Source organism: Cornus florida, unplaced genomic scaffold (assembly GCF_030987335.1).
Source record: "Cornus florida cultivar Cherokee Brave unplaced genomic scaffold, ASM3098733v1 CherokeeBrave_3.0.0_Hap2_Chr01, whole genome shotgun sequence".
Taxonomy (NCBI): domain Eukaryota; kingdom Viridiplantae; phylum Streptophyta; class Magnoliopsida; order Cornales; family Cornaceae; genus Cornus; species Cornus florida.
Window position 1 is genome coordinate 86769661 of NW_026775571.1, and position 26143 is coordinate 86795803.

General features: G+C 32.8%; 1 protein-coding gene across 2 annotated transcripts; it reads right to left on the minus strand.

Moving 5' to 3' along the window:
• Positions 1-8739: 8739 nt before the first annotated feature.
• On the minus strand, positions 8740-18619 carry LOC132304643 (uncharacterized). 2 transcript variants are annotated; one of them, XM_059802394.1, is made up of 8 exons: positions 18169-18619; positions 16837-16928; positions 13893-14043; positions 10310-10437; positions 9983-10135; positions 9709-9894; positions 9176-9382; positions 8740-9101 (listed from the first exon to the last, which is right to left on the minus strand). In XM_059802394.1, exons 1-8 carry the CDS (start codon positions 18407-18409, stop codon positions 9081-9083), a joined length of 1179 nt encoding a protein of 392 aa, XP_059658377.1. In that variant the 5' UTR covers positions 18410-18619; the 3' UTR covers positions 8740-9080. The 2 variants fall into 2 exon arrangements, with proteins under 2 accessions (XP_059658377.1, XP_059658373.1); XM_059802390.1 differs by having other exon boundaries at positions 9977-10135.
• Positions 18620-26143: the final 7524 nt, after the last annotated feature.

Genomic DNA, 26143 nt, shown 5'->3' on the forward strand with positions numbered 1-26143 from the left:
TTCTTTGAACATCTCCATCCCCTTAAACAAATAATCTTATACACTGATGTCTCCGGGCTCTAATGAAGACATTATTACAGTGAGCGTGTTTCTCAAAATAAGTTAAAGGAGAGAGAGAGTTTCTTAGATGATAAAAGGACCCAATAGGCTATAAGATGATTCTACACCTAAAGCACTCTGCATGTAATACCATACAACCTTTCACACTAAACATAACAATTGTTCATGAATACGTAGGACTGAAACTGAACCGAGCTATTGGGCTCAACTCGTTAAAAGCCCAGTTCGAGCTTGTTCGTTTAGTGAACGAGCCAAGTCTGACCTCAAATTTTAGGCTTGTTTAATAAATGAGCCGAGCTTGAACAATTCTGAGCTCGGCTTACCAAGCTCGTGAATGGGCTCGTTTAGTTAAAGGGCTTAGATTTAAAATATATATATTAAAGTTTAACCCAATCACATTACTTTCTAAGGCCTATGAAATTTGATTTTTTACAAGCTTGTCCTACATTTATTCCACTGGCCGATTAACCCGTATATTTATAAGTATATTAACCTATATATCTAAACAACCCTGGATTACACTTATCCACACCACATGAATCCTCTTCATCCATGACAGTTCTAATATTGGCAGCTTTTCTATCGGCGATTGCTGTAATATTCTTTCTCCAACAAAAACTAAAAGATTATTACTCTCTCCTTCTTTCAACCATGCTTTCACTCTCTTAACCATGCTTTTATTATCACTTTTGAAAGGTCCCTCAACCATATTTTCTCTCTTGGTAGCCATATATATATATATATATATTTACTTTTGATAGATTCATGAAAGGATGAAGTAGCAAGGATATTGCAGAGATGACGATGATTACTTGCTAAGCAAGCCGAGATTGAGCTTGTTCAAATATTGGCTAGCTGAGCTCGAGCTTGGCTATGGCAAGCTCGCCCGATCCCGAGCCGAGTTTGAGCACCCTTTTGACCTCGGGAACCCGTGCCCGAACAAGCCAAAGTTCGGCTCAGCTTATTTGTAGCCTTATGAACACATATTCTATTGCTGATCTTAACATGGTATACATAGACAAATAAAGTCATATCCACGTTGTAGTTCTAACGTGATATAGATAGACACCCAACCGTAAGCAAGTTTCATTCATATTCGAAACATTAGTTTTTAGAACTAGTAAGGTTGAAGATTCCAAACATCGGCCAGGTTGATCTTTAGTTAAACCTCTAATTTTTCCAACCCGCACGAGTTGCACCCCTAGTTCTAGGCACCTAGAGTGTGGGTTGAGACTAAGGTGTTGTCTGATAAAATTGAAAATTAAGTACCGAAAGTTTTAAGAGCTGAATTTTAAGTGCAGTTTTTAAGTGAAAATAAAAAAAATAAATATTTTTTGATATCTTTTTAAATTTTCAGCATTCAACATTTAGTGATAAGTGATGTCATTTTAAGTGACATTTACCGTTTTCAGTGATATCTAAATTGTTTTATCAAATGCACTTAATTGGATAAACGTTTAATCCTTTCAGCATTAAGCACTAGATTGAGTCATCAAACAACTCTTAAGTTAAAAACTAGCTTGGTGCAACCACAACGACAAAAAATGGTGTCTAATTTGACCCTTTTTTTTTTTTACAAGGCAAGAAGTGTTAGAAATTAGATTAGTAGATGCAAAGAGTCAAAACATGACACTCAAAAGTCCACCGGAGGCACTAACTCATTGGACTATCGAGGTATCTGCTAATTTGACCCTTTGACAACTTGTACTATTGAACTAAAATTTTTAAAAAATAATAAATAGTGTATTTTTTGTTATAATATTAGGTGTTGTTTGATAAAACTGAAAATTAAGTACTGAAATTTTTAAGAACTGAATTTTAAGTACTGAAATTTTTAAGTGGTAATTGAAAAATATATATATATTTTGATAATTTGTAAAATTTTTAGCATTTACCATTCAGTGATAAGTGATGTCTCTGTCACTTAAAAATTTATCCCATTTTAAGTGATACTTAGCATTTTCAATGATATTCAAATCGCGTTATCAAACGCATTTAATTGATAAACGCTTAATTCGTTCACAATTAAGCGCCGAATTGAATTATCAAATAACACCTTAGTTTTGGTACATGTATCTTTCACACAATAGAATCAAAAAATGAGAAGAACACGAGCTAAATAAATAGAGGCGAAAAACTGATATGAGAAAGTTTTAATATTAGCAATGCAATCTTAAATTAATAGAGAAGAAAAACTGAAATGAGAAAGAAAACATAAAGAAAAGGAAACAATGGGTTACAAGTAAAAACGAGAAGGGACTAGGTAAAGAAAAAACATTGTTAAAGAATCAATTTTCTTCCAACAATTGTTTCAATTATTAAAAAAATTAATTTTTTTTTTTTTTTAAAAATGTTTCGAATACTTTGATTCTACTTTGAGAAAAATAGATCACTATTACCTCGATAAAAGATTAAGAAAAAATTAAAACACAAAATCTCGCTAACTTTAACAAAACAGGATTATGAGGACCAAAATAAAAATAATAATTTAGTAATTATACGAGGAGTAGTTATAGAGTTTGTCATTAAGAAGTGACAGTTTATTAGCATATATGATACCTTTGTTATTGTTTACATTCTAGTCATCTTAGTCACAAAAAAACTTTATGTACCCTCCTTCCCAATGTTCAAGACTTGTCGATGGAGCTTAGTATATAATTCTAGATATTTTTCTTGTACATAACATTCAATGAAAACATATGATAAAAAATATTTGTATTTTTATTTTTTTTATTAAAATGGGGACATGTTAGTATAATTTTCTTTCAAAAATTCACATTATAGATATTATACATGTGTGTGTATATATACATGTGAAGTCCCAATATGCAACGGTAAAAACTATTATAATAATGAACTTGCATTTTTGTTTCACAAAATTCGGGCTTTCAAAGAATGACTAAAAGGGTATACGTTGAAAAATTTTATGAGGTTTGAAGGTACATTAGTTTTTTCCTTTTTTTCCAACCCTCTCTTTTCGGGCCAATAAATAGGTATTTCCGTGAAAAAAAATTTAAGGTGCCAATTGAAATTTTTAATAAATTTTGGAGGAGTTAGGGTTTATTTACAAAATAACTATTTTGGGGCCACAAATAAGAAATTTTATAAAATTTTGAGGAGTTCATGGCCCTCTAGCCTCCCTCTCTAGATCCATCCCTGGGTACATATGATGATGTGAAAATGCACTCAAGTCCTAACACTAATTTCTCAAATTTATTCTCAGAAGGATATGTTTCTTATTGTTAATGAAATTGACGAAATTCTCTCTATTTGCCAGGGGTGAAAGAAATCGACTAAAGCCAAACCAAACAATAGTAAGCAAAGGTCCCCCTCCCAAAGGAGATGATTCTCTTTTCCTTTCTCTCCTCCACGTCAAACTTTTTTTTTTGGTTGTTGAAAAATATGTTTTTTAAATAACCCCTCAAATAAAAAGAAGTGAGAAAGTGAATCAAGAAGCGTATCTTTCTTTGTTAGATCTCGTGGGGACTAAAGTTGTGGAGGTGAGTTAAGATGGAGTTGCTAAAGTTGTTGCCATAGCATTGAAAGTTTCCTACAATATTATTTGGCAATTGGTATGCTAAGAAAATTGGGTATTAGAATCATGAGAAGATCAATGTTTATTTCATTTATTTGACATAATTAGTCCTTCCGATAAAGTCTATTGAGAAATATTGTGCCCTTTTAGCCTCTGTTTTTTTCAAATAATTCTTGTTGGGAAATTTAATGCTTTTGGATTTACGATAGATGTGGTTCCCTTGGAAGGTCACATGATGCCTCTGATTATGTCTCCTATGTACAAAATTGATGGATTTGAAGCACATGGGCTCTGTCAATTGACTTGGAATAATGGTAGCACAAATAGATAATTCTTCCGTGAGTAAGAGTATAATCATGTCGATTATATTTTGTCTCGGAATTCGAACACTCAATAGCATTTAAAAAAAAAAAAAAAATTACAAACACAAAGCAAGAACATCTCCAATGTCCTCTCAAAGGGTCTCTTAAAGTCAAAATATAGTAAGTAGATAAAAATAATACACTCCAACAGACTCTCGAAAGATCTCTTATATTTTAAGATTATCAAAAGTAGTGCCATATATAACAGCTCTCAAAATTTTTTGAGAGGTTTCTTTTTTGTTATTCGGTGCTGTCTCTCAAAATATAATAGTTGGATGGAAATAATACACTTCAAATAGTGTTTAGAATAAAATATACCATTAAAGCAGAATTACTAAAATATAATATTTTGACACTGTAACTTCTATCAAAATATAATTTTGACATGAAAGAATATATAACATTTTACATTAGAAATGCTCTTAGAGTGCATGTTAACTTTGGATCAAAATATTAAATTTTCCTTCAAAATTGTCATCCACGGCCCATAATAATAATAATAATAATAATATTATTATTATTATTATTATTATTAATAATGTAGATAAGATGGTTCTATAAAGGTCCTATTGTCCAAGGATCTATTTTATTTCACTGGCCAGAAAAATACTCACACACAAATCATTCAGATTGTTTGCTGAATCAATCTGAATCTGTAGAAGACGAGGTTGGCCTTACGTTGTGGAGAGTTCGAAAGTATGTTAGAGGGAGATAATTGAAAAAGTGAGGTGTTTGGTAGATTCTTGATTATTCCAAAAGGATGGATGAAATCGGAGTGAGGAAAGTTAGAGGAAAATGGGGAGGAATTGAAAAATGTAGGCACGGTGGAAAGAAAGTGCTAGAGTGGGTGTAAGTGGGGACGAAGCCCGTATGGTTTTTATATATATTTTATTTTACACACACACACACACATATATATAAATTTTTTTATATAATTATTTCTTAATTTTTTTAATTTATTTTTTCATTTACTCTTTAAATTTCTTTTTAAAAAATTATAATTTCCATATTAAATTAAATTAAATTTTTTTTTTTAAGTTGTCATTTTTCTTAATTTTTTTATTTTTTCTTATTTTTTCCTTTCTAGTTCTTTAAATATATATATATTTTTTCTTAGCACCGCCCCCTAAGGTAAACTAAAATGGGTGTAAGTAAAGATTTGTTTTGTTCATGTATACATATGATGACATAATGTGTTGTTACGTATGATATGTTAGGTAGCAATTAGCCAGACATTTTAGAATTCTTAATTATACTTGTTCAAAATTGTATAAAGCTATATAAACTTGTATAGAACTTTTAAGATAAATCTATACATATATTTAGAGTATTATAAAACACAGAATTCTCTAATAATCTAAAAGGCGTACTATAATTGGATTGAGGACATCTGCATGGATTTGATAGAGTTGCTTGTCTATAAATAATGTCTGGATTACACGAACACTTCAAAACCCAATCACATCACACATGTATATTTACACACCTACATATTAGTATACTGACATGTTATCAATTGGCAAGTTAAAATTATTATTAATTATATTAACTATAAATAGAATACAATTATGGAAACAAACACAGTTTCACCAACATTATATACACAAACTCAAAACTATAATCTATATATGATACCCAAAATATATTACCCATCATTTCCAGTATTTATCTCTTGTCGAGGTAGGAATGGTGTGTATTTAGGCTTTTTCTCATTTGATGAATCTGTACATTATTACTAGATGATGGGATGAACAACATTATTTAAGACGAATATTGCCTATAACTGATAATTACAATTATTATAATCAGAACACTTAATTCTATCTTTAATGTTAATTGTCATAGCATTCAAATGCACATGCCAGTTCCCGAAGGTCAGAAAAGTACTCTCACGGACAGTTCATTCAGATTGTTTGCTTATGTACAAGTACATTCATCATCATTATTATACGTCCTATTTGAAGAATATGTAGAACACAACAACTAAAACAATCTCCAAAATCTAAAAGTTATTAAGTAAACAAAACTATAGGCATATTCCCCAAAACTACAGAACTGAAGCTTGTTTCTTAACAAATGACATTGAGATTTAGAGAGAACGAGGGAGAGACATGAACAAATTGAACTCATGAAGTATAAAAGTTGTCATTACACATTTCAGTAGTAAACTCAAACAAGTGTCCGGAGCAAAATCTGGCTTTGATCTTTCTAAAGCAATTCATAGATCAAAATGAATCTTTTGTAGATATGCACTTTAACAAGCCCGTGTTCTTGGTGATCGAGGTGGTTCGTCTGTTGGTGATCCAATGCATCCATGAATCATGTTGGAGCCTGCGTTACCCGCCACTTTCAAGGCTTTTAGCTAAAAGCAAGTTAATCAAATCACAATCCATCTAAGAAGATGTAGTTTTAACCTCATCCAGCTTTTCATGGAAAATCAGCTCCACTTCTCTGCGCAAACTCTCTACATCCACCACATAATCTCTCTGCTCTTCCTCAACCATTAACTGCTGCCTCAATCCACAGACTGCAAAAAGTAGTGCTTCATTGATCTGGTTTTCTTGCAAGGTCCGGTCTTGTGGATGACTTTGATTTATGTCTCCTTCCTCCGTATATAATTGATGGATTTGAAGTACATGGGCTGTCAATTGACTTGTAATTATAGTAGCACACAGAGAATTGGTAAGTACACAATTTGAGCAGAGCGTTACCAATAGACATTAGCTTTAATAGTATGACCTCTCTTCCTTCCTTATGCTTTTATATAATTTTTTTTTTTTTTTTTTCTTTACTCAAAAGTTCATGCAAACACACATCATTATATTTTGTTTTGGAATTTGGACTCGAACACTCAAGCTCAACTAATCCTTTAGAGAAGAGAGCATGGATGGAGCCAATTAGGGCCGGGAAATGTGCCACCCAACTTTTTAAAAATTATATTTTTGTATGTATAATTTTTTAAATTTTAAAATTGTCCTCCTCAATTTTTAAAAATTACATTTTTGTATGTATAAATTTTTAAAATTTTAAAATTACCCTCTCTTAATTTTTTTAATTGTATTGTGGCCTAAACATAATTACTGGCTCAAGAGAGGTCATACCATCTGAAGTGTTGATTAGTGAGAGACTTGGCACAGTTCTCTCCTCCTATAAAAACGCTTCCATGGTTATATTGGTTAGATAATGAGTTCCAACACTTAACAACTCTATAGTTATTTAGGTTGGACAATGAGTTCCAACTTCCATCACCTAATTTATATATTTGCGTAGTATATATATATCTTGGTTGATAATTAATGAAATGTTAAACTAATTAATGTTTAGTGTGTATTAAAATTGAAAAACCCAATCTTCAGAGAAAAGCGAAGGCAAAAAAATTTTGAGCAATGAAATTAATCCTTGTGTTCGGAGTACACCAACAACTCAAAATTTTGAAAATAAACTCGATCAACATTATTACAATGATCGTCCCAGTAGAGTTACTGTCAATCGTTTGGAACTTGACTATGGGAATAGGCTTGTTGACGCCAAACCTCAATGCCCTGATCTTATAGGATGCTCCTAAAAGAAATTTAATGCTTGGACTAATAAAGAAAGTTCTTCAAAACAGAAAGCTAGAGTGCATTGTTTAACCTTTGGCATCAAAATACTAGTTTTTTCTTCAAAATTGTCATCCACAGCCCAGAATCAATTGTTTGCCAAATAAGTAGAAGGGAAGACCAGGTTGGCCTTACACAATCACTAAGCTTTCAACTGTGGTGGAGAGTTCAAATTTATGTTAGGGGGAGATAATTGGAAAAGTGAGGTGTTTGGTAGATTCTTTACTATTCCAAAATGATCGATGAAATCGGATTGAGGAATGTGAGAGGAAAAAGTGGTAGAGTGGGTGTAACTAATGGTTTGTTATGGATGAATTACCAAAAATAAATAAATAAATAAAATGGTTCTATTGCTTGTAATTAAGGTCATAAACGTGCTAGGCAGCCATTACTAAGACATTCTGTATAAACTTGTACAGAACTCTTAAAGAGCAATCTAGCATATATATATATACTTGTGATAGTTTGATGGAGGACATGGGTATAGATTTAAGCAACGTGTTGTGTCTATAAATAGTGTGTCAATTAGGGGAATACTTTAAACTAAATTGTTATCAATTAGCACATGTTACAATTATCCACAACATTATATACACAAACTCAAAATTAGGATGATTCCTAACTTAGGAGTCCGGATCCCGATAGAATTCTAATACATTTTGTATTGTAATGTATTGGAAATTGGAATAAAGATATGCTTGATCAATCCATCTAATTATATTTTTATAATTAATCTAATTATCCGTAAAAGAAAACTTTATTAATTAATCTAATTATCATATCATTCATTCAAGATGTCGATGAAAAACCGTAATTTAAAAAGCAAGCAAAACTCAAAACTCAAAACTCTTTAAAAAGCAAGCAAAACTCAATACTCTTTAAAAAGCAAGCAAAACTCAGTACTCTTAATCAAACTCATCATGAAAAAGTAACGGACCTATCTTTAATCTTAATTGCCTTCATTTACAAAATGGGTTTTCACAATGAGTAGACTAAATATTTTCAACACCTTCAAGCTGTCATGGTATCCAAAGGCGCATGTCGGTTCCCCAAAGCTTGAAAAGTACTCACATTCAGATTGTTTGCTGATGTACTAGGTACATACATCATCATTATCATCCGTCCAATTTGCAGAATATGTAGAACACTAACAACTACAACGACATCCAAAACCCAAAAGTCATCAAGAAAACAAACTTTAGGTATACAAAATTCCCCAAAACAACAGAACTGAAGCCTGTTTTTTAACAAATGACAATGAGATTTAGAGAGAATGAGGGAGAGACATGACATGAACAAATTGAGTTCATGAAGTATAAAGTTGTCGTTACACATCAGTAGTAAACTCAAACTCAAGTGTTAGAGCAAAATCTGGCTTTGATCTTTCTTAAGCAATCCATATCTCTTTTGTACAAATGCCTTTTAACAAGCCGACACAAAGTCATTAGCTTTGTGCTCAATGTGTTGCCCATGTTCTTGGTGATCGAGGTGGTTCGCCTGTTGGCGATCAAATGCATCCATGAATCATGTTGGAACTTGTGTTACCTGCCACTTTCAAGCTTTTAGCTAAAAGCCAAGTTAATCAAATCGCAATCCATCTAAGAAGATCTAGTTTTAACCTCATCTAGCTTTCCATGGAAAATCAGCTCCACCTCTCTGCGCAGGCTCTCTACATCCACCACATAATCTCTCTGGTCTTCATCAACCATTAACTGCTGCAACTGCTGCCTCATCCTATCCAATGCCCTGTCCAGTCCGCAGAAGTCTTTGAAAACTAGAGCATCAGTTGCCCTGAGCCGTAAGAGATTCTTAATTGCAGCAAGGGCCTGCAATGCATCACATCAGCAACACAAATTAGCAGATTGCAAAAAGTAGAGCTGTTCTCACCATTCCATGATGATGTGCAGTGTGAAAAAGCACATACAAAAAATATTAGTCATCCATTTAAACTTCGGATCTCAAGAAAATTATAGGAGTCCCTGAACCACATTAAATCTGTACTACTTTTGACCGTTTTCTCCACTTAAGGAGGTGTTTTAACCTTACATGTCAAATTAGCATGGATGACAAATATTTGGTATTTGCACACAACTTCACAACCACAGCAAAATATTTCAGTAGTGTAACGACAAGGCTGATGCTAACAAAACACCTTTTCCTGGAGATCAAGGTCAGTTGATGCTGTTAAATCAACCACAGACTTCAAGAAGAAACGATTGCTGAAAAAAGGTAGCTCTGCTTTATTTCTAGTTTCTAATTGACATTCTGCCAGATCAGCCACAAGAAACACAGATTTCCTCCGCAGTCTGATATCAATGCTTGAGTTGCTCAGTATGTCCTACAAGGCAAACCAATGATTGCATCTGTCAGCCCCATGCAAATACTTTAACTGCTATTTTATACATTCTTGACTACGTCACCTGTACCATCAAGTCTCCAGCTTCTGCATAAAACAATTCTTGGCCATCTAAATTGTTTCTGATCAAGGCAGAGACAGCATATAACGCCTTTATAGCTTCTTCAATAAAACTAGCTTTTACCATCTTCATTAGCTTCGGCAATGCACCGAGTTCCAAGACCTAAGACCCTCAAGTCTTATACATCAGATATTGTTCATGTGAATCTCACAGATACAAATATACAATACAAAGAAAATAGAATATAAAAGATAGAACTAAATATTTAAGATGTGTCTTTTTATTAACAAAAAAAAAAAAGAAAAAGGGAAAAAAAAAAAATGCATATCAGCAAACCTGCTTCTGAACAACAGGGTTATTTTGACTGGCTTTACCAAGAATCCATGCAGCAGTTTTCCTTATTTCTGGATCGTCATTATTAAGCTCTCCTATTACAACGGCAAGGCCACCTAGTTTGTGCAAATCTGACAAAACAAAAACAGCATTATGCCAAGCTGCTTACTGACTAGGAAAAGAACATGCATGCACACTTGAGCAAAATTCAAAATTCAGGACACCAAACTCAGAAAAGACCCATCTCAAAACATCTGCAGAACAGTGCCTAAACAGAAAATGTATCATCGACACTTTTTTAACGATATAAAAAACTACCTATTAAATTTCTTGGAGAAGGTTTACAACCGCATAAAAGTTCTATGATAATCATTCAACACAATCTGATGGCATAAAGTATGTGGGTACTGGACCACACTCTAAGGGCTCGTTTGGTAACCGTTTCTGTTTTCATCCGAAGCAGAAACAACGTTTCTATATTTGTGATTGGAAGCATGTTTGGTAATGTAAAATTTGTTGCAAGATTTTTGGAAGAAAAAACATGAAAACATGTTTGGTAAAAAGTGTTGCATGATTGAGTAACAAAATAGCAAGTGAAAAAGGCTTGCTACAGTGTTTTGTACTGTTTACTAGCTGCTACAGTGTGAAAACATTATGAAACACCAATTTGGTGTTTCTGATTTAGGCCTCTCTTTTCAGCAACAAATTGGGTACCATTCAAAATGGCAACAACCGGTTACAAAACGTGTTTTGGTGTTTCGTTTCACTACAGTACACCACCCGCAACGCAAAACACGCCACAAAAACAGTTTCCAAACAGGCCATGAACTTACAATTGCCCCTTTATCACAATTTCTTTGTAGGCTTTTATACTAGCAAAAATGTGATATCCGATATCCAGGATATATAGAGCATTGTATCTAAATTAGATCCTGACTCGGATTAAGACATCTCCCTTAGCCCCATTTCTGTCAACCCAAGACCTGATCAAGTTTAACCGCCCAAACTTGCCCAACAAATCCTCCCCCTTGCCATCTGAGTATGAGTCCTTAAAAGCTATTTCTTCAAAACAAACTATTGACTACAAATTCTTAGATGCAAACCCAGTTGTATCCAAAAATAATAATGGTATAGTAACAATACATTTCTACTAGTTAATTAAGAAAAATGATACATCCTCTAAATTCGGAAGATGTCGAGTGGGTGTTGTGTGAGTGGGCGTGTGGGCCCCACCACACAACATGACCCTGACATCATGTGGTGGGGGCCCACACCCCCACTCACATTCCCCTATTCGGCATCCTCCGAATTCGGAGGTGTGTATCATTGCTCGTTAATTAAATAATGCCAAAAAAGATTTATTTTCTGTCTTTTGGGTTAAGTTCCGACTATTTCAGATTAAGACATAACATAACACAAGTGGAAAGCGCACACATGCATGAAAAAATTTCTATTCAGATTGATTTTTGATTTTTATCTAAGGGCTAATTTCATAAAACCCCCACTACTTTCAAATTTTGATCATAAATACCCAACCTATTTCAGAAAACCTCCTACACTTTAAAAAGTTAACCCAATGCCCCAATATCCGTGTCCAACCCGTTAACCGGGCTGTGAAATGAAAATTTGACCTTACTATTTAATTTTAAATTTAAAACTGAAAATTATTTTTTAAAGTTACAAAAATACCCTTTAAACCTTTATGTATCTCTCTCCACTAATCACTTTCACTCCATCTGTAATCTCTCTCTCTCTACAACCCAACCCGCCAAACATAAAAAACACACAGCACACACCTCTTGGATCATTTCCACTCAAAAATATAATCAAGATTTGGTGTATTTCAATGGCCATAACAGCACAATGACAGACTTTGACAGACCCCACCGGACCGGAAGTTCAGCAGCGAGCTCTTCATCTGCTTCACCTCTCACCTCTCGTCATCTTCGTCTTCCACCTCTCACCTCGCCGCTTCGTCTCTCCAACTCCCTCAGCCGGAGACTCAGAAGCAATGGAAGCATGAAAGGAGGGCAAGCGTTACCGATGTTCCCCACCTCTCACCTCGCCGCGATCTCCGCCTTCAAGTTCAATTCAGGTGTTGTGGTTTCCTTGGGCCCCTTCCTTATTTTTGGATTTTGCTTAATTCATTGTTCAAAGGTGAGACCGTCGTGAAATTGCCCTTCGTGCTGGCTCGAATCATGCAGAAGATAAGCCACAGAGGGTTGCACGGGCCTCAGGTTCAAATAGCCCTTTGTTCCGATTCTAATCCCATCAATTTCAGTCACCTGCTTTGGAGAATTTGCAGTGATGATACACACACACACACACACATATACGTAGTAGTTTTTTTTTTTTATAAGTAAAAAAATATCATAAAAAAGTGCTCAAGATATATATATACATATAGTATTTGTATCTATTCACTTGTACTTTTGTTTGTCCACATGTAGATTAGGGTTAGAGTTTTTGATTGAACATTTGGGTCTGAAATTCAGCTGTCTATTTTCGTGCCGGTCCTCTTGTTCGTCAGCGGCGGTCAGAGACCAACAAGGTGAAAGTGATGAATCGGGGAAAATAATTGGAAATTTGCAGTCACTGAAAATTGATGGATAATTAAGTGATGAACACAAAGAAATGAATTAGATGCCGAAATATCACCAGCAAGAGTAGAAGTGAGCAGAAAAGTCATGATCGCTGCCGGTAGCAAAATTGAAGAGGTGATATTGGGATTGGGGGTGGAGGTTGGTTTGTTGAGGTGTGAAGAATGACCGAGAGGGAAGCCATTGAAGAGGGTAGTGGATAAGGTGTTGGGTTTTTTTGTAATTTTAATAAAACAATTTTTAGTTTTTAATTTAACATTAAATAGTAAGGTCAAATTTGTCATTTCACCACCTGGTTAACAGGTCGGACACGGATATTGGGGCAATGTGATCACTTTTTATAGTGTGGGGGGTTTTCTGAAACAAGTTGGGGGTTTATGATCAAAATTTGAAAGTAGTGGGGGTTTTATGGAATTAGCCCTTTATCTAATTATTAATTCCCAGTCTCTATGCATTGCAATTTTTGTAAAACAATTCTATAATATTAAATATGCTGACGCCAAAAGTCAAAATAATCTCAAATTCAGCCAACATAAATATTAGAGTAAAGAAGCATATGACCAAATAATAACGGTACAATGAAGATAGAAAATCTAAGGCTAGCAACCCTATGACAACAACCTACATATAAAATCTATTTAAAACTGCTGCCTCAAACAAATACAATCCATGCAGTAAGATGTGATAGTCTAGGACCTCTAGACTATATACATCAAAGAACATAAGCTATATGGTGCATAAAAATTAGTAGACCAGCAGGTGCCATTTATGAATTTTTTTGGATGGCCCTAATCATTCATAAATTGAACTGCTATCTCTGCTTGGACATTAAATGCCCAGACATTTCTACACACAAAAAGAAATTGAAATGATGTATCATCATTTTAACAGATGACAGGTGAACACCAGGGAAAATGACCCTTTCCTGAGGCACCTATGCAAGAATAGCATTTTGGCACCAGAATATGGGATATATATGGACATACCATTTGCATTATCTATTGGCTCAACAAGTACCAAAAGCTCTTGTAATGCGCGATGACGATCTTCCAAAGCCAGAGATGAATTATTCAAGTCATCTATTGCAATTTGCATCAATTGTGCATCTGATGGAGTTTTTAACCTCTCCATTAGTTCCTGTGTGAGCACAAAGAAGACGATAAAGTAATCAACTAATCATAATGAACAAGGATATACATGCAAATTAGGAACATAATATATAAGCAATTAACGTTTTAGTTATAACAGGAAGATGAAACAGTGTGATGTGTTTGCCTGTCTAAATAGATTGTATCATTCATGTCAAGTCCACATGGAGAATTACAAGCATCAAACACATTTCAGCACATTAACGTAAGGGACTGCCCCCCACCACAAAAACAAATCACTAACTGCCACCCACACGCAGAGAGTTCCTTACAGGGGTCCCCACTAGGAGGGCATCATCTTATTAACAGGTATTCCATAAGAGCCATAAGATTCAGGATTAGCTTTAAGCCTTTATCATATATATGAATCTCAACATATGCAAGAAGTTACACATAAAGGATTCACTCTCTCAGGAGATTCTCCAACAAAATTAGTTTCAACACAATCAAGATATCCTTAAAAAAAAAAAAGAAAGAAAGAAAAAAGGACTCAAGACAGGGCGACATGCACTAATAAAAAAATCAAATAGAATAGTCAGATTAATTTTAATCATTACAAGGTCCATCAAAGAATATTGGCAAAGAAAGCGAAACCCTTAATCATTGTCCAAACTCCCAACCCTGCGATTGCTGTTGGAACTTGGCACTCTGCTAATCATATGCTTGAGATTAATGATATGGTGCCTTATTTACAAGCAGAGACTAAATGGTCTTCTAGATCAACCGAAGACGGAACTGTCACTTTTTTCTCAATGAGGAGCTACTACTTCTATTCCTTTTATAGGGCATTTTCCCCACCTATATTGGGATTTAGTGTTGGGTTTGTGGGATTTTAGAAGCTTATTTCTTTTGGTATGGACTGCGTGTGTGGTTTCTTGTGGATGTGGAATTCCTAATCGTAACTCTTCGTTTTTTCTTCATTAACAATCTCTTGTTTTGTATCCAAGAAAAAAGCTACATGGATATCCAATGTATACAAAGCAACAATGCTAAAACTAAATCCCTCATTTCACCTAAAAATTAAAAACTCCCAAGAGAAACCATTCACAAGCAAACCCCTTCACCTAAACCCAAATTACAGAAAGTCCGCAAAGAAAAACCTTCAACATGATTTTAGAAGCGACAAGAAGATTTGGAAGGCCAAGTACCAACAAACACATTATGCTACCTGATAACTCATAACTTTTTACCAAAATAATTACAAGAAGCCAGTTTACTTGCAAATTTGCAATTTACACATCACCATCCTTGCCTTAATCCCATATGAATGGAGTCGGCCACATGAATTCTCTCTCTCCACTCATTCCTATTACATGTCATTCCCCCACCATGTTTAACTTTTTAAAGTCATTTTTAATAACCTCATCCCATATTATTTCAGGTCCCTCTCTCCGTCTCTTAACTTCTATCACAACTAGTCTTTCCCGGGGCTTCTCTAGGTTTTCGATACATGTGTCCAAATCATCTCAAGTCTACTCTAATTTTCTCACCGATGGGTGCTACCGTGCTACACCTAATTTTTTGCTCACACTCTCATTAGTGACATTTGTAATTTACACAATTGGTGCTGTAAGTCTGTCCATGGAAGAGCACACTGAAAATTTCTGTAGTTTGGTTACGAGATTGGGATATGTGTCCGATTAGAATAAAATTCACAAATGTCTTCAAGTTTAGGTGCAAGTAGACTGTAGATTTTACACTACAACAGCTGAAATTCAAGTGGCATACCAGAGGGAAGAAGAGAAAAGAAAGAAGACTTTGTTAAAGCTTCAACAGGACATACAAAGCATATTAACTATCAGTGATCTTTCCTGGATGCAAGGAAAGGTAGGTCCAACAACAATTCATAAGTTCTTAAGTTTTCAACAACAAGATTTCTAATGCTAGGATTCTAGCAAAGGCTAAAAGAGTCTAAAGAATCACAACTCAAAGAAGATATTTATATTCCCCTCAATGCCAATTTTGAAGCCACACTAGATTGTCTAAACGAAGAATTTGTCGATGCCATTTCTCCTTCTTTTGCAACTAGTAAGCAAGATAATAAAACAAATGATGAGCTTTATCTTATCATAGAGGAAAAATCTTTTAAAAAGTTTAATTGTGGAGGACAAAAATGCTCTCTGTTGATAGACGCTGCGAGGTGTACTCATTTACACTTAGAGGAACCTATAAATAAAGCGTGTTTTAAGGTTGAGACACGCCTAGAGCGATTTCACGAGCATGAATCACTAATACCTTGTTGAAAGAGTGAAAGTTAACAAACAGTAACTAGGAAAAAAAGAAGTTAACAAACAGTATCCAGTGACGTTCACTACTGGAGAGATTAAGGAAACAGTTAGGTGCATGAGATGATCTGAATTCTAATACTGTATTTTGAGTTGCACACTCTTTTTTTTTTTTTTGTACTGTCTGCCGTTCTGAACTATATTTTGTGTGCCACACATGCAAATAGACTACCATATAACTATGGACTTGGGTAATCAAATACTTCGATCTGCTAGACTATTATTATCGATTAGAAATATGCTCTGATACAATAAACTTGAGGTTTTACAAATTTTCAACCCAATTAATTATTCTAGTAATAACAAGGAATTGTAAGAAGAAGGAAAGAGGAACATCTGGGAAAAAATCTCTTTTGACTGAGGTAGGCGTAGGCATAGGCTCCTTTCATGATTTAGAAAAACATATCTTTAAAAGACCACGTGGAGTGGAAAAAGAAATTTACAGAAAGCATTATTTGTTTCAATTTCAACATCATAAGTAACCATATTCTTCTCACCTTTATTTCCATTTGACGCTTCTTTAGCTCGTCAAGAGATAGGCGTTCAACATCTTGTGCTGTTTCCTTCAACTTTGACGGATCAGAATGCCCTGGTCCAATTGCAAGAAAGAAAATCAATTTTAATACAAGGATATAGAATATTTCATTATACAACTAGCTTTTATGAATTAGTATCTCGACAAAGTAATTGTTGTCCACAAAGGGAAAGATAAAAAGGTGACCTTAAAAACTTATAAATAAATAAATGAAGCTGCCATCACTCATCAGGAAAATGGAGAAAGTGGACCTAGTCATCATTATATCTGAATACCCAATGATGCATTTCATAAGATGCTCAAGGAAAAAAAAATTTAAAAAGTGTAGATAGATTCTACAAAATTTGGTTTGGTCTCAATCTGTGACCTCTTGGAATTAAGTATTAGTTTGATTTAGCTTCTTGTAGTTTAGTGTTTTTTTTTTTTTTTTTTTTTTTTCTAATTTTGCTGGAAAAGAGCTGCAGTGTGGTCATCGTATTCTTAGTCAAGCTGTGTATTGGGCTCTCATTTCCAGACTTCAGTAGTTTTATTGGGTTTTTATAGAGTCGAATAACTGCAAAGTTTGACAGTAAGAATCTATGTATAGTTTTATGTGAAGCTTTGAATTCAAGGGAGAACAAGATTATAGCATTTTCCCGGTACAATGGCATTCAAACAGCTATAGTTGAGATGATGCTTCATCAAATGATACTTCTATTTACAGATCTACTCAAGTAACATCAAATGCTTCATCATCATTGACATATAATTCTCCTTCCACTAACCCGACCACGATAATAATATGAACAATCGGTAGTTCACACTCTTTGATGAACATTCAGCTAACTTAACCAACACATAATCCTAACGGTGCCAACCAAAATAACTCACCTAAGATATTAAATCAACCACTTTTCCATAACTCCACTGAAACAGTTTTATCAATTTGTAATCAATATATACTTGTCACTACTTTACAATAAGATAAACACAAACTCATTACTTGTGACTGGCCAACACAGAATTGTAAATCAATTAAATTAAACTTTTCTCTATAAAATTGATTAAAAAATTGGTGCCAACCAAAATTACTCACCAAAGCTATTAAATCAACCACTTTTACATAGCCCCACTAAAACAGTTCCATCAATTTTTACTATCACTACTTCACAATAAGATAAGCACAAGCTCAATACTTATTAGTAGCCAAAACAGAATAGAAAATCAACAAAATCAAACTTCTATCGATAAATTACTAATTAGAAGTACATATTTAATTACCCATTATAGAATTTGAAAGAATTAGGTACTTCACCTATTGCCCACTGTAACATTCCGTCGAGGGAAGAAAACCCGCCGTCGAAATCATCTTTGTCGTTCAACGCCGCCGTGGATTCCTCCGCCTCCGCCTTCCTAAGCAGATCTCCCTCCTCCTTTGCGCTGGACCAAAATAGCCCTCCGGAAGACGACTTATTTACCTTTTCTGCCCTCGCAACGGCTATTGCCATGAACACCGTCGCCAAGATCAACAGTCCAACCAAGACTCTCTGTCCCATCCCAAAAAATCACAAACCCAGAAAATATAATCTATATATGTGTATATGTATGTGGTGTATATGCGTAACGACTTAAACAGGCAAAATATGAGATTCTCGGTTCTAAGAACAGAGGACCGGAGAGAGGAGAGAGGAGAGAGGAGAGGAGAGAGAGAGATGGAGACAGCAAAGGAATGAGTATGAGAGAGAAAGTGTGAAGCCACCACACGCTTTCGTCCTTTTAGTGTACTGCTATAATTGTGTGGAATTATTAGATTTACTGAAAACTCCAATAATTAAACAATATATGGTTTATAAATTAGAACTGTGTTGATTAGTCGACGGAGATCATACATGGGGTCTACTTAATATTTAAAATTCATAAAAAAAAATAATAAATAAATAAATTAGTCGATAAACTACTAGGGATTAGTCAATTACAATATTTAAAATGCATAAACAAATATAAATAAATAAATATATATATATATATATATATAGTTAGTTAGTTGATAAACTATTAGTGGTTAGTAATTTACAATTATTACCAATCTGTGATGTCATTTAACCAATTGGTTTTCTGGTCTTTATATTAGTAATATTAAGTTTAAAAATATCTGGAGATGGCTCATCAAAGCATAAATAGTATCTCTCCTGCAAATGAATTGAGCAACTTAGAGTTTGTTCAGAAGTAGTTTGTAGAATTACAATTCAAAAAGGTTGAAGGTTAACATGAATTCCAGTTCAAGATATAATCTTCAACCTCAATCGAGAACAACCGAACCCTCAATCGCTCAATCCAATAGATTCAAACTAGCACATTTTTCTTAATTTAAATTAAACTTGAATTAGATCGTTTAAGTTCGCGTTGATTGGTTGGCCTAATTATGGATTATTTTCTCTCTTAGGTTGAGATTACTTATTTTTTAACAAGAATATTATTGCTAAGGTTTTGGGCTTGGACTAAGTTTTCTTTATGGTGCTAATGGACTTTTTAAAAAAGTTCTGGGCTGGCACATCAAATTGTACGGGCTGATAAAACCGGATGTAATTGATCTTAAAATCATTTTTTTATAGGAGGTCTTCAGAGTTTGTAGTTCGGTTCATTTACGAATTGAGTCTTAAACATGAGATCCAGATAAATGTTTGCCCAAACTTTTAACGATTTGAATCCGAAATCCGACATGTCTACGAATAATTCGAGAAATAATTTATTATATGATTTTCGAATTAATTATCGAGTCAAAAATGTGTAAACTATAATTAACTTTTTACTGATGTGTCACATGATAATTCAACAAATGAGGCAAAAATGTTTAATTCTAGAAATATAAAAAAAAAATTCATATTTTATTGCCTTGAAAGTCGCTTGCCTTGTCGAATTATATCAAGATTTCACTTCTACAATTACGAAATATAATCAATGGGAATGGCTGATTTGTGTATGCTATAATTAACTTTTTACTGTTATGTCAGATGATAATTGGCCGAAATTAATGATAGGACCATATAATAATTTCTCGAATAAATCTATTATTTGCAATGATAAATAACAGATTTACTAATAGGTCAATAGCCTAGAAGTAACAGACTCTTACTTCTTAAAGGAAGGTTAAGAGTTCGAGCCTAATATATTCAAAGCATTTAAGTTTTTACCTGTACAATTGCTTAATTACTTTAATTTTTATTTTATATAATTTTGATATATTACCGTTTGATTAATGGCATCACGTGTCAAAAATTTGTTTCGTTTAGTAACAAGAAACGTTTTTTTGTTTTCTGTTGTCAACTTTTAAAAAGGCAAAACGAAAATAAAAATCGCGTTCAATAAAATGTTTTTGTTTTTCTTATGTTTTCGGCACTGTAGCGCAGAAACGATTTCACTAATGTCAGTGCACAGGCACTATTCATTTTAAATAAAATTCATATTATTTGTATTATATACTACTAAGTTGCATATTAAATGTTAATAAAAATATATTTTTTTAATATAGAATAGATTAAATATTGTATATTATTTTTTATTTGATAAAAATATATTTTAATATCTAATGTATTAAATAATAATGTAAATTATTTTTTGTGATAAAATAATTTTTGATATATAATATAATGTTATTAAATTATTAGGCAGTATATATTTTATATTATTATATATCATATCTATATTATATTATATGTAAACATTAAATTATAATTAATTTACAATATTATAACACAATATATATTTTATTACATATAAGATATATTATTTAATATTTTTTATTCATAATAAATTATCATATGCTAAATATATTATATATCACATAATAAATGTATACATCATGCATATACATGTATTTATATACATAATTGGTGGGAATATTTTTGTCTTGGTATATCTAATTTTGTATTGGGTATTTTTAAGATTTATAATCTTAAATTAGATTTTCTAGATTTATGTTTTTTTGGTATTAATGGAAACAAGTGTCGTGTCTGAGTAGTTGGATTGCTCCATGTGTCTGAGAGTTCGTGTTTAAGTCATCTACCCTCTCTCTTACCCTTCCCTCTAATCACTAACTCCTAAAATTCTTGCCATGAAAAAAATAAAATAGAAATGAAAAAAATAAAAATTAAAGTTAAAAAATTAAAAAATATTATGTAAATTTTGTAACAAATATGTTGTATTACTGAACACTTGTTTTATGTTTTCAAATTTGTGACAATAATATGTATTAATAAACATCATTTCTATTTTCTATTTTCATTAAAGAAAGCAAAATTATGTTTCTACTTTCTTAAGATTGCAAAAACAGAAAACAAAAACGTTACTAAACACAATATTTTCCTGTTTTCCTTTGAATCCTCTTTTTGTTATTGATTTCTATATGACCAAAAGGAGCTGGAATTCACTTCTCTATGTCAAAATTCCAGTTCAATTGCTTGAGCTTGAGCTAACCATGAATTAATTATAAATCCGAAATAAATAAATTTAAAATCGTGGGAAAAGTTGACAGTTTTGGGTCCCCAAGACACAAAATCATTAGGGCATATTCATTGGAGCGTAAGGTTGTGGCAGTGAGTGGAGTCCATGGATGGGGATAGAGGTTAATTCGGAGATCTGATGGGGTAAATTCATCAGCCTCCCTTGCTGCATCAAATGCGATGGACCTTTCTCTGTTTTTCACTACTTCAACCCCAAACCAACTGGTAAATTCTTTCTTTTACCCCCATTTCTCTCTCTCTCTCTCTCTCTCTCTGTATATATATATATATATATATATATCTCATATCATGTGTAGTTGTATTTTTGTATGTGGAATCCATTATTTTGACGCCTAGTAGTATAACGGTTGCATGAAATGATAGCAAATTTTATACAAGCTTTGCGTCCACATTCAAAACAATAATGATAAATAAGGGTCTCAAGGGGCAAGCCATAAATTTGGACGTGTGAGTTTGAATGATATATATCGTCCTTTGCAGGCGAATGCACACATTCGAAATTTACCTTTCAGTTACAAGTCCAAAGAACCGGTGGTTGGAAGGGTTTCCGTTTCCTAAAAAAAATAAATAAATAAATAAGGATGAAAAATAATTCTCAAAAAGGAAAAAAAAAAAAGGATGAAAAATTGATATATATATATATATATATATATATATATATATATTGGGTGAGAGTGATAAATAAGCTTTGCGTCCACATTCGATTTAATTGTGTTGCAGTCTATATTGCAACACAATAATTTGAAGTGTAATACCGTTATTTCGAGCATTGAAATAATAATGTTGCACTTTAATTTGATGTGTTGAATGTGTAACCCACTATAAGTTCCTCAGCCTTTGCCAGACCTTGTCCCAGTCATATAAGTTCCATCAAACAAGGTCCACCCACCATTATACATCATGCGCCATTGACAAGAAAGTCAACAATGGTGTGGAAATTATAAAATTCAAGAATTTACTTCTTCATTGCCAACTGATAAGGTTCTCATCGTTTTCATTTCTAACCACTGAAACTCAACAAGAACAGATCACTGCATAAGCCTCTCACAAATTTGAAATGTATAAAGATAATTGGTTATGGTTATCTTGTCTCATCACACTTGCTGCAATTATCCTCATCCCCTTTCTTGTGTTCATTAAGAAGAAGACTAGGAACAATTCATTAGCACCTTTGAACACTTCTTTATTAAACACTTTTTTATATTTATTTTTTAATATAAAAAAATTATTAATCAATTTTAAAATAAAACTTTATCACATATAACCTCTATATTTACCTATTTATTATGAGTTTTTTAATAAAAAAAAATCTAATTAGACAAGGATATATATAATAAAATAAAATATTTTTTATAAAATAATTAAAAAATATATAAAAAGAAAAATTGAATAAGTTATGAAACATTCATCACGTGCATCACACATGTCTTTTACTAATGTGTGTATATATATTTAATTTTAAGGAGGTAGCATTAAATTTTTATAGATATATAATTTTTTTTAAAAAATACAATTGTATAATACTAAGAAAAGTGAGAGTGAGAATACAATAGTTCCAAAGTTTGAAATTGGAAGTCATTAAAACTTACCCATTTGAATCAACTTTTTAAAATTGAACATGTGTGTTTTATTTCTTATATACATGTACGATTATATCAATTTATTAAATAATGTACTATTTTATAGTGCAGTGAAAACTTTGTGAAGGAGATTATATAAGTTCCACGTCATGTCATGTAAGTTCCATCAAACAAGTCACGTGGTGACAAGTCAGTTACCCTTTTCAAAGCCAGAGGCCACCAACTTTAGTAGCAAAAAAAGGTGAGAGAATACCACCATGAGCAAACCTTGTCTCTCCATCCAACACCACCATGTTCAACTTTCCACCTCTAATCAGCCCTATCACCATCATCAACCTCAGCATTTCCAGTTCAAACAAAAGAAAACTTCACAACAGCAGTACAACCCTTTTACAAGTAAAAAACTATCCTCACCAAAACACAAGGCCAAAAATCATCTTCCCAACAGTTCAACCAAAAACCCTCACTCAATTATAACTCTCACTCTAATCATCACCTCCCCTCAATTAATAACCCCATTCCAAATCACCTTAAGTGTAATACCCCTAATTTTAAAAGGATAGTTTCGGTATTTTATTAATTATTTTAATTGTGTTTTTAATTCTTTATTTGATTTCTTGGCTATTTATTTAATTGTTTATATGAATTAATTGATAATATGTTTATTTGAAATACTTGTCTAGTTGAATTGTATGATAGATGATATGTATTTGTTTGCTTAAATGTTAGGTGTTTTCTTGTAATTAATGGTTAGGAATTAAATGTTTTAAATGGTTGTTTTATTTTATTTTATTCTAATAGTTATGGATTGTAGTCATGGGTCAACCAATTAAGTTCCATAGACTACTTAGATAAGGGGTTTAATGGGTACAAATAATTACCCATGGATAGTGTGTGTGTGTGTGTATATACATATATGTATAAGGAAAGTCCTTTAATAATAATCTGATGTATTTATCTTATTTATATAAAAAGAATATACATAGATTATACGTAACATATATTTTAGTTACCTTTTTAGTATTTTAATTTTATTATGTTCTTTATTAATTTGATTTGGATTGGGAAAAGGAGTTGAGTTATTATTTAGTCTATAAATATATAACTATAGGGTTGAAAAAGGAGACTAGAAATATATCATGTAATATATTTTAGAGAAAGAGAGAAAAAGAAGGAAGAGGAAGGAAGAGAAAGAGGAAGAATGATGTTAGGGTTTTTTATCAAATCCCTAAAGACAAGTTCTTATTCTACACTTTTCCTTTGATTTGTGAAATATATATCTCTAGTATAATCTTAGGGTTATTTAAAGAATAATTAAAACTGGAATTTATAATTTAATTGATCTGGAACATAAGTTTTATAAATTATATTTCATGATTGTTCTTATTGTTTGAATTGATAAATTCATGGATTTGATTTGATTTCTTTATGAATTTTTACATGTTTAAATGATGTATTTTCATATCTGTGTATTGATGGAACCGAGAAACATGCCTTAGAATCCTTAAACAATAAAGATTGAGTTCACAGTAGAAATTTTAGGTTGAATCGCGTAAACAGTGTCCGTTCGTTGTTACAGTGCTTGAGCCTTGGAGGTAAAGCTCGAGCCATGGGTGAAAAGCTAGAGCCTTAAAAGAAAAGGTCGAGTCATAAGTGAAAAGCTCGAGCCTTGGATGCAAAGCTCGAGTTATTGATGTAAAGCTCGAGCCATGGACAAGAAGCTCGAGCAATTAAGACAAAAGCTCGAGCCTTACCTGGGGAAGTTTCGTAAACAGCATTAAATTAATTTTAATTGATTTTGAGGGGTCCTAAACATCAAATAAGGACTAAGTATGAGATTAAATAAATTCTAAACAGACTTAAATATAATAATGCATGCTATTTGAATTCTTTGAGGAATGAATTGATTTAATATTTATTTTGTTCTACCAATTAAGATTAAATGTGTAGCATGAATTGTATATGGAAAATACTTACTTGACTGTATAACAAAATATCAGCATGTCTAAGATTCAGTTTCTGTAGAATATATGGTGTAAGAAGCTTAAATAAATTATAAGTCATTCCTATTTTGTGATAGTATGATATTATGTTATTATATTTATTTTTAGATTATTTGGTGTACTTCTTTAATTGTTACATCAACTATTGGATTGTGTGGATGTAGTGCACTAGTATGGGATGGTGGCACTCTAGGGATGGATTAACTTATCAGTTAAATCCTACCTATTTTGTATAAGGAAATGGATTAACTAAAATGTTAAGTCCTACTTATATTCGTGTCAAGTCATCTGAATAAGTTGGATGATACATAGTGAATTACTTTATACTGGGTATGATATATATATATATATATATATATATATATATATATATATATATATATATATATATATAGACATATGCCATGCTACGAGCTTGAGCCTCAGGATCAGTGGTTAGGGTGCGTATATTGCCAAGGATGTGTAGCTAGATATAGTGTGGCTGTGTACCCTAGTAGGTCTAGGTATTTATGCCTACTATAAATGCGTTTTGCATGTTGCCTACTATTCAGGTTGAGGCAACCCTATAGTCTAGTGAGGTTCCTTTAGTGTGTATATGTATTTATGGACTATGTAGTTATTGCATGGATTAGCTATAGATATGTAATTTCTCCGGTCTTTGTTTGGGTTGTCGTAGAAAGAACTTGTTCGTGGGCCTGACCCACTATTATTTTTCAGGTGTTCGTCAGTTTTAGACATAGAGCTTGTTCGTGCTGAGCAGAGACAGTCCACATCACTCTTCCGATTCTACGTAGGATTCTCTTTCTGTTTTACTTTCGGATTATATTTCTTTTTAGTTTTCAGTTGGGATTATTATTAGGGGTTCACTAGATAGATTCTCGAGTTATAATAATATCGGAGGTTTTGGATATTTTCATTTGGAGGATTATTTAATTATTAATTCAAGGATTTATTATTTAGATTCTGTTCTACTATTTTGTTCTTAGTTATTTCTTTTGTAATCAAATGCTTGTTTATATACTTAATTGTTTAGTATCCCTTGAATCTGTGCTCGGACTTGATCACCTGTGACTCTAGAATCGAGGGGTATCACATTAAGCCACCATTCACCCCTTTACGTAGTAAATGCATTCCACCTGCAAACATAAAACAGACAACAACATTAAAGAAACCAACAAAAACAAGCC